Source organism: Pelobates fuscus, chromosome 2 (assembly GCF_036172605.1).
Source record: "Pelobates fuscus isolate aPelFus1 chromosome 2, aPelFus1.pri, whole genome shotgun sequence".
NCBI lineage: Eukaryota > Metazoa > Chordata > Amphibia > Anura > Pelobatidae > Pelobates > Pelobates fuscus.
This window is the reverse complement of record NC_086318.1, coordinates 71,798,894-71,818,124: the sequence shown is the minus strand read 5'-3', so window position 1 is coordinate 71,818,124 and position 19,231 is coordinate 71,798,894. Positions and strand designations below refer to the sequence as shown.

Sequence of the window (19,231 nt, the reverse complement as noted above, 5' to 3'; positions counted from 1 at the left end):
CTGATCCATGCATACACAGACTGACCCATACATACACAGACTGACCACCCCACACCCATACACTCATTGGCTGACCCATACACTCACAGACTGCCCCCCCACCACACAGACTGACCCATACATACACAGACTGACCCATACATACACAGACTGACCCATACATATACAGACTGATCCCCCTGCACACAGACTGATTCATACACACACAGACTGACCCCCCTACACACAGACTGATCCATACACACACACAGACTGATCCATACATACACAGACTGACCCCCCCTACACACAGACTGATCCATACATACACAGACTGATCCATACATACACACAGACTGATCCATACATACACAGACTGACCCCCTCTACACACAGACTGATCCATACATACACACAGACTGATCCATACATACACAGACTGATCCATACATACACAGACTGATCCATACATACACAGACTAACCCATACATACACAGACTAACCCATACATACACAGACTAACCCATACATACACAGACTAACCCATACATACACAGACTGATCCATACATACACAGACTGATCCATACATACACAGACTGATCCATACACACACAGAGACTGATCCATACATACACAGACTGACCCCCCTACACACAGACTGATCCATACATACACAGACTGATCCATACACACACACACACACACACAGACTGATCCATACATACACAGACTGACCCATACATACACAGACTGATCCATACATACACAGACTGCTCCATACACACACACATACTGATCCATACATACAGACTGATCCATACATACACAGACTGACCCATACATACACAGACTGATCCATACACACAGACTGACCCATACACACATACTGATCCATACACACACAGACTGATCCATACACACACAGACTAATCCATACACACACAGACTGATCCATACATACACAGACTGACCCCCCCTACACACAGACTGATCCATACATACATACACAGACTGATCATCTATACACACAAAGGCTGATCATCCATACACACACAGACTGATCATCCATACACACACAGACTGATCATCCATACACACACAGACTGCCCCCCCCTACACACAGACTGATCCATACACACACCGACTGACCGCCCCCCCTTCCCACAGTCTGAGTAACACTTACCAGCAGCTGCCTGGATGCCTCTGTGCAGAGCTGATCTTCCTCTCTCTGTCTCTCCCCTGCGCTGCTCGCTATGATCCTGGAGGAAGTCCTCCCAGCACACAGCGCCCTCTCTGGCCGCAGTTACAGTGCTGCTGCAGCGTGAGAAGGGAGACGCAGAGCTCCCGACTTTAATTTGAATTGGGGGGGCACAAGGGGGGGCGCCACTGGAAAAGTAAACATTTTTCTTACTGCTGCAGCTTAAGAGCCACTGTCTACAACCCTCGGTTTCCAAGTATTTCGTCCGGATTTAATGGATTGTTTCCTTCCCGGCTGTTCAGCACCAATTGACACAGATATTAATTTACCAGGAGATATGTTCAGGTGGAAACCAAATTGACACTTTTATTACGAGCTGCTCGGAGAAAGTAATCAGACCAGACAGTATGTGATTCAAAGATTATTTCCCTATTTTATTGTGTACGTTTACAGATTATATACTACTTTGTAAAGACAGCTTTGTGACTTGCGCACCAAAAACCAGATGGGTGAAGTCACACTATCCCATAAAAGGAAATTACAGAACTAAGCATATTGCAATGGTTATATATATATATATATATATATATATATATATATATATATATATATATATATATATATATTTATATATATAAAAACATTTGGACATCAGAAGGTGGGTTAATGGGGGAAGTTGCAATTGTCTCCTCGAAAACCACAGAATGTCACAAGTCATCTTAGTAGCTTGAGCCTGGGGTCAAGGTACCTATCATTATAATTCCATTATATTTAATAAACAGATCTATTTATGAGCAGTAGGCAAGAAAGGGATGGTCCAGGTACTCAAGGTTAAGTAAGAAGCAGATCTATTGGAGAATGGCAGATGCTGTGTTTGTATAATAAATCTGCTTGTTACCTAACCTTGAGTGCCAGGACCATCACTTTCTTTTGCCTGTTGCTTGACTGAGGTATTGCCCACATCAAGACCAGTTAAGCACGTGAGATTAAAGGAGAGTGTGGTTTTTTATGATTATTTAATAGAGATGCATAGGTTGTTGGGCAGTAGCGCTGAAAAAGATTTTCCATGAGCGTGTTACTTCCAGCAACCACAGTTTTTTCATTATTTCTATTCATATAATTCCAAATATGCAAAGAATATGAGTTATTAAAAGATGGTAACTCTTCCCAAACATCATAGTATCTTGTCCAAGTTCCCCAAGGAATAGGATAGAAACGTTGAGGGTTTAAGTAGGGGATATTACCACAAGTGACATCTTCTGTATTTTTAAATGGAGGCAGCACACACCACTGTTTCATAATACGTGTAAAGAGGGATGGTCCCTGATATCCCCATATTTCTCCCTTGTAGTTTTTCACAAAGTCTTCCATACATTTCCAGGTGAAGTTATGATGGCGATTAAGTCCAAAAACACTATTGCTGCAAACACTTAAAGTTTCTGCTGCAAGAAAATTCTCATGTGGAACTGGTCGCATTGAGATTACATCAGCATCAAGATATAAGCCACCATATTTCCATATAGAAGCTAATCTTGAACCATCGGCGCTTACATTAATCCAATATATTTCCTTCTTGGGATTAATCTAGAAGGGAAGTGAAATTAAACAGGATATTAAATATTTTATGTTTATTTTATAAATTAGAAGCTGGAATTTATTTAAACACTAAACAGTAAATGAATAGCAGATTAATGTTACAAGTATGTTAGAATTCAGCCATTTTAATCAAATTTAACCCATTCAATCATTAATAAGAAAAAACTATTTGGGCTTCTAATCATCTGACCTTTTTCCGTATTTTCAAATGTATCAAATCTTTATATAACTTGACTGATTTGTCTGTTTACTAACACTTCACTCGGTTAAGCTAATTCCAGTGATAGAGAAAAGGGAAACTGTACCTATAACACTGGGGCCGGTCCATAACATTGTGCTGCCTGGGTCGAAGGATGAAATGCTGCCCACTCACCCCACCCCCACAAACCTTGCGCACATCCAGGACATGCAGTGTGTGTATTGTATTCAGTGTGTATAGTAAATGCATTGTATGCATGTGTATAGTGGATACAGTGTGTGTTTGTGTGTGTGTAGTGGATGCAGTGTAGTGAGTGAAGTGTCTTTGTAGTGGATGTTGTGTAGTTGGTGCAGTGTTGGTGTTTGTGTAGTGGGTGCATGATAGTGGGTGCAGTGTCTGTGTAGTGGGTGCATTGTCTGTGTTTGTGTAGTTGATGCAGTGTAGTGTGTGCAGTGTTTATGTATTGTGTGAAGTGTAGTGGATGCAGAGAGTGTGTGTAGAGGAGGCAGTGCCTGTGTATAGTGCATGTAGTGGATGCAGTGTCTGTGTGTAGTGCATGTAGTGTGTGCAGTGGATGCACTGTTTGTGTGTAATACATGTAGTGTATGCGGTGTATGTTTAGTGTATGTAGTGTGTGTAGTGCATGTAGTGTATGCAGTGTTGGTGTGGAGTGCATGCAATGTGTGAAGTAGATGCAGTGTCGGTGTGTAGTGCATGTAATGTGTAGTGGATGCAGTGCTTGTTTGTAGTGCATGTAGTGTGTGTAGTGGATGTAGTGTCTGTGTGTAGTTGATGTAGTGTGTGTAGTGGATGCAGTGTCTGTGTGCAGTGCATGTAGTATGTGTAGTGGATGCAGTGTATGTGTGTACTTCATGTAGTGGATGCACTGTCTCTGCGTACTGCATGAAGTGTGTGCAGTGTGTGTAGTGGGTGCAGTGTTTGTGTGTAGTGCATGAAGTGTGTTCAGTATGTGTAGTGCATGTAGTGTGTGTAGTGGATGCAGTGTCTGTGTGTAGTGCATGAAGTGGATGCAGTGTCTATGTCTAGTACATGCAATGTGTGTAGTAGATGTAGTGTGTGTAGTGGGGCTGTGAGGGATGATCAGTTTTCTTAAATTTATGTTTTACTGTATTTCCCCTTCTCTGTTTCTTCCCTGTGGTCAGGGAGGGGGACACTAGTTTCCATGGTGGTCCAGTGGCACATTTTGCTGTGTCCTGTGGAGAAGGCGCATCTTTCCCTCCCGAGCCTTCATGTTTTCTCCTCTCGCAAGTTGAATAAGCGTTGCCGCCAGTTCCTTTGGCTCAGCACGGCAGTTAATGCATGCCTGAGCATTGCCTTGGCGGTTTGCGAGAGGAGCAGATATAAAGCTATTGGAGGGGAACATAAGACTTCCTCGCCCCCTCTCCACAGGACAATGTAGTAGGGGCCCAGAACTGTGTGTATATATATATATATATATATATATATATATATATATATATCGGTAATCACAATATATATAGGCATAGCCCAGACCCAACAGCGGCCCAGACCCAACAGCAGGCACTTTACAGTGTAAAAGTGCCGCCTAGAGCCGTGGCCCCGCTGGGGCCAATGGACAGGTTGGCCCTGTATAATATGAAACCTAGAAAAGTTTAATGCTATTCATAAATTCACTTAACCATAGAACAATATTCCAACAATAAAAAAAAAAATATATATATATATATATATATATATATATATTTTTCGACCCACCAGGGTCGAAACGTCGATTGGGACAAACATTATGTAAAATATCCAAATAAATCACATTGGCTGGGGCCAATGGACAGGCCGGCCCTGTATAATATGAAACCTAGCAAAGTTTAATGCTATTCATAAATTCACTTAACCATAGAACAATATTCCAACAATAAAAATATATATATATATATATATATTTCGACCCATCAGGGTCGAAACGTCGATTGGGACAAACATTATGTAAAATATCCAAATAAATCACATTGAAATGACCCGAGAGTGCACTCTTTTTCTTTGGACTATATATATACAGTAAGGTACAAAATATTTGATCCCCTGATGATTTGGATTGTTTGTCCACTGACAAAGAAATGATCAGTCTATAATATTAATGGTAGGTATATTTTAACAGTGAGAGTGGGCAATGGGCAAACGTTTAAAATCAGCAGGGGACAAAATTATTTTTCCCTCACTGAAGTACTCAATAGAGATTTGCAGATGTCAGAGTATACACATAAGAAAGGAGTCACACTATATTAACTGACATGTTGCTTAGAAATGAGTATCCCTGAGTGTGAAAACTAACTTTATAAAAACACAACTTATAAAAACTAACAGATACCCCATAGTTATGAATGTAAGAGCTTATCCAAGGTTATCCCTCTGCTTAACCTATGCCCTGCAATGAGCACACCTAGCAAGAGACTTTACAAAAGTCCAGCGTTATAGGACCCTGCCAGCCCTGCGCCAAAATACAATTCTTTGCACCAGCCCTTAAGTGCCATGTGAGGTTGCAGGCCGGACTTGATCTTTAGGCCCATTGCCATCCTTCATCAGCTTGCGGTGAGTGAAGGCCACTCAAGGTAGCATGTGGGGCCTATAGGGCATTGCATGAAGATCAGGGGCCTATTAAGGCCACAGGGAGCCGCCGGATCGGGCTGAAAGTGCTCAAATGCCATGGCTATGCGGTCTTCCTGTGTGGCCCAGGTCGTGGGATTCAGAGTTGCTAAGGGCATTGTGGTGGCGGCCATCTTAGCTTGCAGATTTCAATAATCCTGCTTTGTGGGATCCATCAAGTCTGGGCTAGGTGAATGTGATGTCACCCCAGGGAGGATCGGGATAACCGCCGGTCCACAAGGGGGAAGGGAGCGAGGGGGGTTGGAGCATGCTTGATCTCCGCAGTAAACCCTATCATCCATGATTGAATACTAGCAGCATTCTAGAAAATAGTTATTATATAACTTAAGATATTCTTTATTAATTATGATCTTATTGTAAAGATTATTTTGAAATAATAGGCACATATAAACCAAGCTAACTGTATAAATTATTCACTGTAGCTCAACAATTATTGATAGTTTAATTTTTTTATAACTTTGTTCAGGGGTCAGTGTGGGACCCACTTAGTGGGGTCTGCCTTGACGTTGGCAAGCGGGCATTCCCTCCAACGGCCATTGGAGTAACTAAATGACCTCCATTTGTTTAAATCATGGGTCATCAACCTGGTCCCTACCGCCCACTAGTGGGCGTTTTAGGATTTCAGGTGGGCGGTAGGGATTTCCAGGTTTTGACGACCGGGCGGACGGGCGGGCGGGTGCGAGCCGGCGGTACCCCTGCGACTGGGTACCGCCGTGACAAATTGCGGCTCCGGCCCGCGCGGCAAACCGCCGGGGCCGCATATGGAGGGGTCCATCGGGTGGCCCATGCTGTCAGGGCCACCCGATGGATGTGGATTGTAAGGGGGCCCGGTCAGCGCTGGGCGCTTTAACAGCGCGACCGGGCCCCCTGTGATGACATCGCAGAGCTGGGAGGAAGTGACTGCACATCACTCCTCCCAGCTAACCCTGAGAGCCGCGCGGGAGGAAGACCAGGGAGTCAGAGTGGGAACTCTGACTCCCATCCACCTGAGCCACCACTGGACCCCAGGGAAAGTCACCCTCCTGAATCTAAAAGGTAGGAAACAGGAGGGTGACTTAAATATAATGTGTGTGTGTGTGTGTGTCTTTGTATGTATGTCTTGTGTGTGTGTGTGTGTGTGTGTGTGTGTCTGTATATATGTGTGTCTTGTGTGTGTGTGTGTATGTGTGACTGTCTGTTGGTATGTGTGTCTTGTGTGTGTCTGTATGTATGTGTCTTGTGTGTATGTGTGTCTGTCTGTGTTCCTGTATGTGTCGTGTGTGTCTTGTGTATGTGTATGTGTGTGTGTGTATGTATGTATGTGTGTATGTGTGTGTATGTATGTGTGTGTGTATGTGTGTGTGTATGTGTCGTGTGTGTCTGTATGTGTCGTGTGTGTGTGTGTTTGTGTCTGTATGTGTGTTGTGTGTGTGTGTATGTGTGTGTGTGTGTGTGTATGTATGTGTCGTGTGTGTATGTATGTGTCGTGTGTGTGTGTATGTACGTGTGTGTGTGTCGTGTATGTCTGTATGTGTTGTGTGTGTCTGTATGTGTCATGTGTGTCTGTATGTGTCGTGTGTGTGTGTGTATGTATGTGTCGTGTGTGTGTATGTATGTATGTATGTATGTGTGTGTGTATGTATGTGTGTCGTGTGTGTGTCGTGTGTGTCTGTATGTGTCGTGTGTGTCTGTATGTGTCATGTATGTATGTGTCGTGTGTGTGTGTGTATGTATGTGTCGTGTGTGTGTATCTATGTGTCTGTATTTGTGTATCTATGTGTCTGTATTTGTGTCTGTATGTGTGTCTGTATGTGTGTTGTGTGTGTGTGTGTGTGTATGTATGTCGTGTGTGTGTATGTGTTGTGTGTGTGTATGTATGTCTCGTGTGTGTGTATGTATGTGTCGTGTGTGTGTATGTATGTGTCGTGTGTGTGTGTATGTGTCGTGTGTGTATGTGTGTGTGTATGTATGTCGTGTGTGTGTATGTATGTGTCGTGTGTGTCTGTATGTGTGTTGTGTGTGTGTGTGTGTGTGTGTGTATGTATGTCGTGTGTGTGTATGTGTTGTGTGTGTGTATGTATGTGTCGTGTGTGTGTGTATGTATGTGTCGTGTGTGTGTATGTATGTGTCGTGTGTGTGTGTATGTGTCGTGTGTGTATGTGTGTGTGTATTTGTCATGTGTGTGTGTGTATGTGTCGTGTGTGTATGTATGTGTCGTGTGTGTGTATGTATGTGTGTCGTGTGTGTGTATGTATGTGTGTCGTGTGTGTGTCTGTATGTGTGTCTGTATGTGTGTCTTGTACGTGTGTCTTGTACGTGTGTCTGTCTGTTATAGTGGACTATATAGTAAGTGGGCTACCTAGCTCAGCCTTCCTACTGGGCATTGCTACAAGGAAGGTTAAAAAATAGAAAAAAGGGGGAAAAAAAAGTGGGGAGGGGAATTGAGGAGGGAGAGGAGATGAGCTGACGCACAAGAAAAATCATAGAGAGATAATATGAGAAATCATATTATGCGCAAACAGAGAAGTCGTCTGAATATCACTGAAAGAGACCTTCGTTTGTTCCTTACGAAAATCGAACCAGATATCAAATATTTAGTCTCGCAGCATCAACCTCAAGGATCTCATTAATCACTAGTAAAGGTAATTTCAATTTACTTTATTGTTTTCTCATTAAACTTTATAAAGTTAAAAACCTTATAAACCTGCATTAAGTAGAAATAAAAAGATAAATGTAAGTACATTTATTTTTTGTAAAACACCCTCCTTTCTAAAAAATATTCTGCATTTGCGCGAAAACTGGTGGGCGGTAAGGAAATTTTTTCAACCAAAAAGTTGCATTAGTGGGCGGTAGGTAAAAAAAGGTTGACTACCACTGGTTTAAATAAACAAAGGGATTTAGGAGAGAGTGCAGGTAACTTTTTTTCTTTGGTTTTTACTACATATTGGGGCTGATGTGTACTGTGGTCGTTGCTGCAACCCTGGAGTGATGGGAGTGACCGCAGGACTTATCTTTTTGTATTTGTATTCACTTAAAGTTTCTGCTGCAAGAAAATTCTCATGTGGAACTGGTCGCATTGAGAGTACATTAGCATCGGAGCTTACATGAATCCAGTATCTTTCCTTCTTGTGATTAATCTAGAAGGAAAATGAATTTAAACAGGATAGTACATTTTTTATGTTTATTGATAAAATGGACACTGGAGTTTAATGAAATAATTGTAGATTATTTACATAAATATGTAAGAATGCATCTATTCAGTTATTACTAAGAAAAATAGATATGGTTGTTTCAACTAAATGTGGGATTCTGATCATCTTCCTTTCGGTGGATGTTTGAATCTGCCAAAGCTGTAAATAAGTTGATTGATTTGTCTTTCGGTTGAGCTAATTACATTGATAGAGAAAAGTAAAACTGCACCTAAAACACAAAAAATAGCTACTCATAACTTTCTTTCACATAGAAAAATATTCCAAACATAAATCCCCCTCCCCTCCCTAAAAAATAAATAAATAAAACAACAAAAAAAACATATTTGCTTTTCACTTATTTAATTCATCTTTTGGAGAAATGTTGTGGAGTTGTGAATTACTTGTGCGTAGGTAGAGGGTAAATGTGTATGGGCATAACCTTAACCCACCAATAACACCCCAAACACATTGATCAAACCCCAGCAATGTTGCTGAAGCTCAGTGAGCCAGCAATTGCTAAACCTGGTGTCAGGATATATACCCAAACTTTGGAAGACTGCAAAAGTTGTACCTATCCATAAAAGTGGTGACAATACTTTGGGATCTAACTATCGCACAATATCATTGCTCCCTGTATTGTATTGTATTGAAAAATGCATCCACACACAACTATGTGAATATTATCAACAATCAAATTATCTGACCCCTGATCAATCAGGCCTTCGTCCAAATCACTCAACTTCGAATGACCTCTTAAAAGTTTGCAATGATATCCAAATTGGCATGGAACAAGGAGACTTAACTGGAGCTATTTTCCTTGACTTTGCCAAGGCCTTTGACACAGTAGACCATGGCATTATAACTTAAAAACTCATTGGTGATCGTCCGCTAACCTGGTTTCGGACCGATTGCAATATGTGGCCATTTCTGATAGTGCTTCCCTCCCTCTTCCAGTTAAATGTGGTGTTCCCCAAAGCTCCATACTCGTCCCCCTCGATTCTTCTCTAATTAAGAATATCAGACTGAATGGCTTAATTAATTAAGGGATTGTGGCTTGAAACATGTTATAAAACAGATGAAAAGGGACAGAAAAAAGCAGAGAGGGATTATCTGTAAATGGCAGTTTTCTAACAGAATGTAAGAAAGAATATTGCTGTAAGATGAACTTGGCGAAATTACGTGTGGAAACTAAAGGGAATATCTGTAAATAGCAGTTTCAAATCCTATTTATGGAAGAATATTGCTGAAGGCGAAAAAAATTGTAAAACATGTGCACTGGAATTAAAGAGAGAGAGAGAGGGTATATCTACAAACAACAGTTCTAAACAGTATATAACAGTACATGTATAAGTACTTTGTTGAAAGCAGAACCTAAACCTGTATGTAAAAGTGACTTTATAGAAGAATATAAGCCATAATCCTGAGAATTTAAAGTGCTGTTGTGTTTGAAAAAAAAAGAAGAAGAAATATGTTTAACCCCTTTCCCGACCGCGGACGTATCAGATACGTCTGGCAGAAAACAGTCCATAATGACCTTGGCTCTGGAAGCTCTGATAGTATAGCAGTGATGCTCTGCATGTGATGAGTGCCTTGAGGGGTCCTGGCACTCAGTGCATATATAATAATATATATATAAAAAATAAATATAAAATAAATAAAATGATCAATATTAACTCCCCCCCCCTTTTTTTTCTAAAGGTAGTGAATCATGGGGCTTCTGGGGGCGTCCCAAGCATGCAGCATCATAAGGGGCAGGCTGGGGTCATCCAATCACAGCTTGCCCCATTAGCAATTTCATCCCAAGTGTGTTCCCCATTTCTCTGATTAGTGTGGATCTGCCTCCCTCTCTTCACTTGTGTTTTAGCGTGAGAGGGAGAGAGATCTGTGGTTTAGCTAGAGAGATTTAGGTATTTATAGGTAGGGATTTGTAAAATCTTGAGACCCAAAGGCTCTTTTCAGAGCCATTAACCCCTGTCTTGCCAGTGATCACTATAATCACTGGCTCTTGCACAGCAGCACTTTTCTGCTGTTTGTGCCTTTTTTTTAGGGGTTCATTTTTTGTGATTCTTTTTCTTTTTTGAGACCCAAAAGCTCTTTTCAGAACGATTAACCCCTGTCCTGCCAGTGATCACTATACAGATCACAGGCTCTTGCACAGCATCACTTATTTTGCTGTCTGTTCATTTTTTCAGGGGTTATAATTTTTTTTTTTTAGTGACAGGTCACAAAGTAAAGTGATTGTGATCATGTCACATGGGTCACGGAAGTCAACCCACGCCGAGCAGTCATATGCCACCCTTGCGCTAGAGTCTGACGCGTCTATGTCAGACTCTGACCCTGATTTTGACCCTGCTAGGTGCTCAGATACATCATCACTAGATACAGTGTCTACTGCTAGTGATGTATCTGGTGATGTTGAATCTGTGCCTGCTAGTCCCCCTGCCAGAAGGAGACGTGCTGCTCCAGCTGGCAGAACTGCTGAGGAGTGGGTAGTGCCTCATCGCCAGAGGCCAGACATCCCATCCTCTACTGCAAATCCTGGCATTAATTTGGATGTCACAGGATTTAGCCCTCAGCAGTTTATGGAGGTGTTTCTGGGCGATGATGTATTGGGGAACATTGTCGCCCAAACTAATTTATATGCCCATCAATTCCGAGCTACAAATCCGGACTCTTTTTTGGCAAAGCAGCAATGGGCCCCCATCGATGTGCCAGAATTTAAAAGATTCTGGGCATTGACTATGCTGATGGGCATCATAAAGAAGCCCTCCATCCGCTCCTACTGGAGTAGTAGCCCCATCTGCTCTACCCCCCTTTACTCCCAATGTATGTTGAGGAAGAGGTATGAAATGATTCTGCATTTCATGCACTTCAGTGACAACAGCCTGTGTCCCCCTAGGGAGCATCCCCAGTTTGACAGGATGTATAGAATCCACCCCCTAATTACCCACTTTGCTGCCAGGTTTGCAGAGGCTTATACACCTGGAAGGAATATATGCGTGCATGAATCCCTGATGAAGTATAAGGGAAGGCTGGGATTCAAGCAGTATGTTCCTTCCAAGCACTCTAGGTATGGTGTAAAGATGTATAAGCTCTGTGATAGCGAGACTGGGTATACTCAGGCCTTCCGAGTGTACGAGGGAAAGGATAGCCACCTTGACCCTCCAGGTTGCCCAGAACATATGGGAACCAGTGGCAAGATTGTCTGGGACCTGATATTCCCCCTGATGAACAAAGGGTACCACTTGTATACTGACAATTTTTATACAAGTGTCCCTTTGTTCAAGCTACTGTACTGTTTTGATACAGTAGCTTGCGGCACAATTAAAAAGAACAGCACAGGTTTCCCAGGACAACTTGCACGCACCCGGCTACGAAGGGGGAGACCTCAGCTCTGCACCAAGAGGAGCTGTTGGCAGTTAAGTACAGAGACAAGAAGGATGTGTACCTTCTTACCACCATCCACACTGAGGGGACTGTGGAGGTCCCTGTATGTGGCAGAGCTGAGAGAATGAGGAAGCCAGTGTGCATCAAGGCCTATAACCGTCATATGGGTGGGGTTGATCTGGCAGATCAGCTGCTGCAGCCCTACCTAGTTATACGAAAGACAAGGGCCTGGTACAAAAAGGTTGCAATCTACCTAATGCAGATTGCAACCCACAACGCTTTCTTGTTGTTCAAAAAAGCAAACCCCGGGACGCAACTGAGATTTTTACAGTTTCAGCTCCAGATCATTTTGGGGATTTTGTACCGTGATGCACCTGCTCCCCGGGCGGTGATGGGAGAGAGCAGAGTTGGGGCTACACATTTTATTTTTAAAATTCCCCCTATTGCGGCAAAGCAGAATCCCCAAAAAAGATGCAGGGTCTGTTCTAAGAGGGGGCAGAGAAAAGCGTGTATATTACTGTCCTGATTGCCCTGGACAGCCTGGACTCTGCATTGGCAACTGCTTCAAACGATACCACACGCTGGTCCATTTTTAATTTATTTTTTAACATTTGCCGTTCATTTTTTTGGGGGTGGGTGGGAGGGGGGCTTTGTTACATTTACCCGTGCATGGGGGGCATGGGTGTCCTTAGGAGGCCTCACAGAAAACAACCCGGGGTGTTTTCTTGCAATAATCAACAACGGCTCTCCTAAATCACAGTCAAAAAGCGGTGTGCGTGTGTAAAATTGAGGATTGAACAGTTACCTCCACACACGTTCTTCAACTTTTTTAATTTTTTGTCTGGCTAAAAAAAGTTGCATCAAAGCACTCCACATGCAATACCTCGGGGTGTCTACGTTTCAAGTATGTACCCTTTTGTGGCGATATATAAAACTGGGGTATGTGATAAGCCCCAAGCTAAAGATAGGCCTATCAGAAGACATACTTTCAATTTCAACTCAAATGTCAAGTCATACAATTGTAACCGTACCTTCCCAAAATCCTGGCAGACCTATGCATGGGGGGCATGGGTGTCCTTAGGAGGCCTCGCAGAAAACAACCTGTGGTGTTTTCTTGCAATAACCAACAACGGGCTCTCCTAAATCACAGTCAAAAAGCGGTGTGCGTGTGTAAAATTGAGGATTGAACAGTTACCTCCACACACGTTCTTCAACTACTGTGGGGTGTCAACTTTTACATGGCAAGAAAATACATTGGGATATCTGATAAGGCCCCCAAAAGGAAGATAGGCAAACAAGATATGTAAAATTTGAAAAACGCATATCAGACATTTTGCTTTGCACCCCCCAGTGAACCCGACAAACGTATGCATGAGTGTTATCGATGTACTCGGGAGATGATGCCGAGTACATATTGGGGTGTCCTTTGGCAGTAACACCTAACAGGAGCTTAGAATCTATGCCCAAAGTAGAATGTGTGAGTGAAAAATAACACCACAAAAACGTTTGACAGAGACTGGTGGTAGAATTAGTGCATGTAAAGTGTTGAAAAGCCACCATGTGAAATGCCCTAGGGTGTGTACTTTTCAAAAACATACAGTTTGACGGAGGTGAATTACATTGGCCGGCTTCAGACATGTTCCAACTGGGACATGGGTGCATGATGGCCAACTGTGGTTTTGTTTTGCTTTTTTTTTTATCATATTTTACTTTTTTTTTTCTAGTAAATTATATGATATGATGAAAATAATGGTATCTTTAGAATGAACATTTAATAGCGAGAAAAATGGTATATAATATGTATGGGTACAGTAAATGTGTAAGAGGCAAATTACATCTAAACACAACCACTGCAGAAATGTAAAAAGAGCCCTGGTCCTTAACGGTAATAAAATTAATAAATGGCCTGGTCACTAAGGGGTTACAGAAGCCTACACAAGTGGGAATTATTTTTCAACTATAATTTGTAAAAACTCACCCCAGTTATGGTAACTAGAAAAACAGTAGAACAAAAAGAGGACCAACGACCTCCCCCAAAAAAAAGATTGGGAAAAGAAAGATAAGCAGGATGAGGGACTTTCAAACTTTTTCATTCCAACAGTAGATAAAAAACTTCAGAAATCTCTCAGCTAATTACCCCAATTAAAGCTGTTACAACTAAAAATAATGGAGTTGGATATGATAATGTGGGAAAAGAAAACTCAGCTGAGCTGCAAATGATTATTCCGGATTATTTAAAAGAATGTCTAGAGGTATAGCTGTAACAAATAAAAAAATAAATGCATACATACACAGACCCACTCCCACATGGAGTATCCTTCCTACACTCCATGCTACAAACAGAAACCCCATCTGAGACACCCCTTTTCATGGGGAAATGGGAGGCTGCCTTCGGCAACACACTCACAGACGCGGAATGGGAATCCATCTGCTATCTCACGCACCATTGCTCCACACATAGTAAAACACAAGAAACAGTCTACAAGTTACTAACGCACTGGTATAGGACACCACACCTCCTCCACCAAATAGACCCAGACCACTCCAGACTATGCTGGAGATGCGTACAGGAGGAAGGCACCATAAAACACATCTGGTGGGATTGCGCAATGATGAAACCATATTGGGAGAGGATACACAAAATGCTGGAGAATTTCACAAATGCACCGCCCCCCCTGGAACCGGCAGCAATGCTCCTACATCACACTTCCGTTCCCCACTCTAAATACAAAAAATCCATGACCATTAGAATACTTAATGTAGCCAAACAAGTGCTCTCCCAATACTGGAAACAAAATGTAACACGTCCGCTCACAACCTGGTTCAGCCAAATGGAGGAACTCAGGACAATAGAGGAACTGACTATGACGGCCAATACCACCCCAACGACCTACATGGACATATGGACGTACTGGATCCTTGAGACAGCAAAGGAAGGCTTCCAACTGGAACTCGGAACTGACGGACACCACAACACAGACAGATAGGACTCAGAACCCACACTCCAGACGACAGAGGATGACAGACAGTTGACTAACCCAGACCCCCTTCCCTCCCCTCGACTATCCTTCCCCCCCTCCTCCCCAACAACCCACGCGGTACAACTACCCCAACCCATTCTACAACACCTATCCCTACAAGGGACACTCGAGCCCTGAACAGAGACACACACGGAACCGCTCGAACCCCCCAACCTACTTGGAATACAACCCCTATAGCACACATGACCAATGAACATGATAACCTCCGAAACGCCCGGGAGTAACACAAACATGCACACAACCACCCACCCGGAACCGGGGAACCCAAAACCCACAACACAGACACACCAATAAAAATACACACACGACACACAAGCAGTTACTGTGAGGGGCACATGAACCCAACCTGGGCAAAACTGCTCAACCCAAGACAAAGGGACCTGCGAGTCGCCTAACAGTAGAGGTTGGAATGGAGGCCTGCGAGCCCCAGCACGTACAAAACACGAACCGCAAATGATATGTACGAAACAAATAATAGCTCATGAACATGAACAATCTTGTGAAAAGTATTTGGGATATTGCGAGAACACCGAGGAGCCCCGGTTGAAACAGGTGCCCCTTTGCTCAGTTATGTACACTGATAGAGGACCCCCACTGTACACCATTACTTGCTACTGTCGTACGGAGTCAGGGGGAGGGGGCGGATCTGTAGCCTAGCCCATCCTGTCAGCTAAACACCACAAAGAGCGGCAAAGCCCGGTTGTTCCTAAGCTGTGCGGGTTGGGTCTCCCCCGGCTCTGTGCGATAAATGCCGCGGTCCCACCTTGCAGGGAGATGGGCTCAACCCCATCACCCCATCTTAGCCTCTTGCAGGAGGATGGAGTACGGGACATGGGTCATAACACAGGGGGGGGACAAAAGAAATAGAAAAAGGAGGAAAGGGTGCTAAGTCTTACTCTGTTCCTAAAGATCGCAGTTAATGGTGCTCACTCTATATATACCGAATATGTACATATTATTCTCTAATCTTAAACAAAGAAGGATATTGTAAATGTGGTTTACTCCAACTGTAACACGTACAAAGACATGTACTATAAGAGACACATGAAACCCGATAACAGGGACCTGCGAGTCCGTTAACATTGTGGGCCTGCGAGCCCGAACTGACACTAGCTTTTTCTTCTTACAGTAACTCACCCTGGAGACCTGCGAGTCTCACTGTTTCCTAAAACTTGAACAACAAATAAATAAAAATTATATTCACAAAAAAAAAAGAAATGCAGGGGAATTATGCTGCTTTAAAAAAAGATTTAATGGAGATCGGACAAAAAGTTAAAAAGTTAAAGTTAATGAACAAAAAATGGAAAATCTAGAATTTCTGGCAGAAAAACAAAGACAGATAATTGAGAAACAGCAAAGGAAAATAACGGATTTAGAAGAGAGAATGAAAAATATAGAAGATAGAGGCAGATGAAATAATTTAAGAATAAGGAACATTCCGGAAGCCATTACTCAAGACAATATTGAATCCTACCTTTTTGAATTTTTTAAAGCTCTAATATTGATGATAAAGTGGATTTTCTAGAAAGATCTCATTGAATATTTAAACCGAGAACACTACCTGAAGAGCTTCCAAGAGATATAATCATTGCCTGTCATTCCTACACATTTAGAGAAAAAAAATGTAAAAGCTTCAAGACAAAAGGAATTAGAACAAGGGGAGTTTAAAGATAAAGAGGTCTTTCCAGACTTGTCCTTTCAAACTAGGAAAGCAAGAAAATAGTTTGTCAGTCACAACACGTTTAAGGGAAAACAATATAACATATCGGTGGGGTTTTCCCACCAAACTTATAGTAATGAATGAAGGGATTAGGGGGTACTTTGATTCACCTGAAAAAAATCACAAAATTGTTGGAAAATAGAGTGAAATAATGTTTAGAGCATGATTACGGAAGGAGATGTTAAGCACAGTATCACAATAACAATGGGTTTATTAAAAGGGGTTTCTTTGAGATTTAAGATTTTACGAAAATCCGTAGAGTGTGCACAGAGATATTAAGCACAGTATCACAATAATACTACACTAAAAAGTTTTTTTTTTTTTTTTTTGCTGTTTAAGATTTGGAAAAATGTTTTACATAAATAATTAGGATTGCACAAATTCATTTAGCTGTTAACAGTAAGAGGAGCAAAGGGTTTGAAGATATAGGTAAATACAGTATAGTTTATTTTCACTTTAGAATAGTTATAGGTGTACCACCAGAAGGGAGGAAAAATAAAATAAAAAAATATATAAGATGTTTGGGTTAAGAAATGTCGGAACTGCAAATAACTGCTTGTATAACAACTGTCTCTATGAATATTGGGGAAATTTCGGATATAGTTTAAACTGATTTAAGGGCTAAAGGGTAAGATAAAGTCATGGGAGTAACATAGCTCAGCTTTTTCCTTATTAAGGATATATCCTGTTGAGGATGAGATCCCAATTAAGGGTTCTTCATATTTGGGATCTGTACTGATGTATGAATGGTTTGTTTAGGATGCGAGTGACTGAGGTGGTTGTGGAGACATTGAAGGAATTGGAGAAGAAACTGCAATTAGAATATGGATAAAAGTATATGCAGAAATATCCTAGGATTTAAACTTTGAAATAATAGAGCCATTTTACTGGATTATAATAATATAGAAAAAGCATAATGGTTAAAATCATATCGTTAAACACACAGGGTTTAAATTCTCCATGTAAACGAGCCATTTTATTTTATTATATTAAGAAGGAAAAAGCTCAAATAATTTATTTTTTTTAAAGAGACGCATTGGAGAAGAGTAGATAGCTTAAGATTCATCCCACAAAGGTTTCCAATAGTGGTATCTGCTTCACTAGAGAAGAAGAGAAAGAGATATGGCTATTTTGATAAGTGAAGTTATATAGATGCTAAAATTATATATCAAGAGGTTGATGAGGAAGCTAGAGTTATTATATTGATAATGGAAATTCAAGCAGAAATTTATACACTAGTTAACGTATATGCCCCTAATAACCCTCTGAATAGATATTTTTTAAATCTTCTAGATAAAGTGGCTAGGATAAAACGGGAAAAGTTACTTCTAGCGTAGGATTTCAATCGAATTCTAGATGACAGTTCAGGTAAAAAAACATTAAAAGAAGGAACAATAGAGGGGGCGTGGCCTGGCAGCTCGAGGAAATGGTTGTGTGAGCCGTCAGCTCCAACGAGGGTATACAATCCACAGCAATTAGAAGAGCATTACCGACCTTTACCAGCTACCAAATATAACCACCCGACACCCGAAACACCATGGCACAAAAAACAGCGAAAAAGAGCAAAATGCGACCAGCTACATTGCAGATCGCGGCACTAACCTCTCCGCGACGGTCTCCACAAAATGGCGCCGGCGGCCCTTCATCACCCGCAGCGTACTCTGACAGGAGCGACAGCACTTCCATTTCGCTGGGAACGACTCTCCCAGTGTCGGAAACGACTCTCCACAGAATGCTGCAAGAGCTGCAACAATCTCTCCAAGCAGACTTCTCTAAACTAGCCCGTGATGTAAGGGCAGATATCCAAGCAATTGGAGAAAGAACCTCTTTATTGGAAGACAAGTCTGAGGAAATTATTGAGGCCCACAACACCCTGGCAGGGGCCTATGATTCCCTGGAGGAAAAAGTCGCCTTCCTTACAGCAAAAATAGCAGATCATGAGGACCGAGACAGGCGCAACAATATCCGCCTGAGAGGGATACCAGAAGATATTGGGCCGTCAGCACTGAGGGAGTACACTACAACCCTCTTCAAAACCCTATGCCCGGAACTTACAGATCGAGATCTTTGCCTAGACCGCATACACAGGCTGCCGAAGCCCAGATTCCTGGCGCCATCTATACCTAGGGATGTGATCACCCGGGTGCACTATTTTACAGCCAAAGAACAGATTATGCGTGCGGCGCGGATAGCCAACAACATACCGGCGCAATATGCAGAGATCAAGCTATTTGTGGACTTATCAGCTGCTACCCTAATGAGGCGTAAATAATTTATGCCGATTACCAAGGCACT

General features: G+C 42.1%; 1 protein-coding gene across 1 annotated transcript in view; it reads right to left on the bottom strand.

Moving 5' to 3' along the window:
• Nucleotides 1-1,803: 1,803 nt before the first annotated feature.
• LOC134585488 (alpha-1,4-N-acetylglucosaminyltransferase-like) overlaps nt 1,804-19,231 on the bottom strand; it is a 72,688-nt gene continuing 55,260 nt past the window's right edge. Inside the window, exon 3 of the mRNA XM_063440908.1 lies at nt 1,804-2,764. Within this exon, the coding sequence (XP_063296978.1) occupies nt 2,153-2,764 (612 nt within the window). The 3' untranslated portion in view covers nt 1,804-2,152. The remainder of the gene's footprint in view (nt 2,765-19,231) is intronic.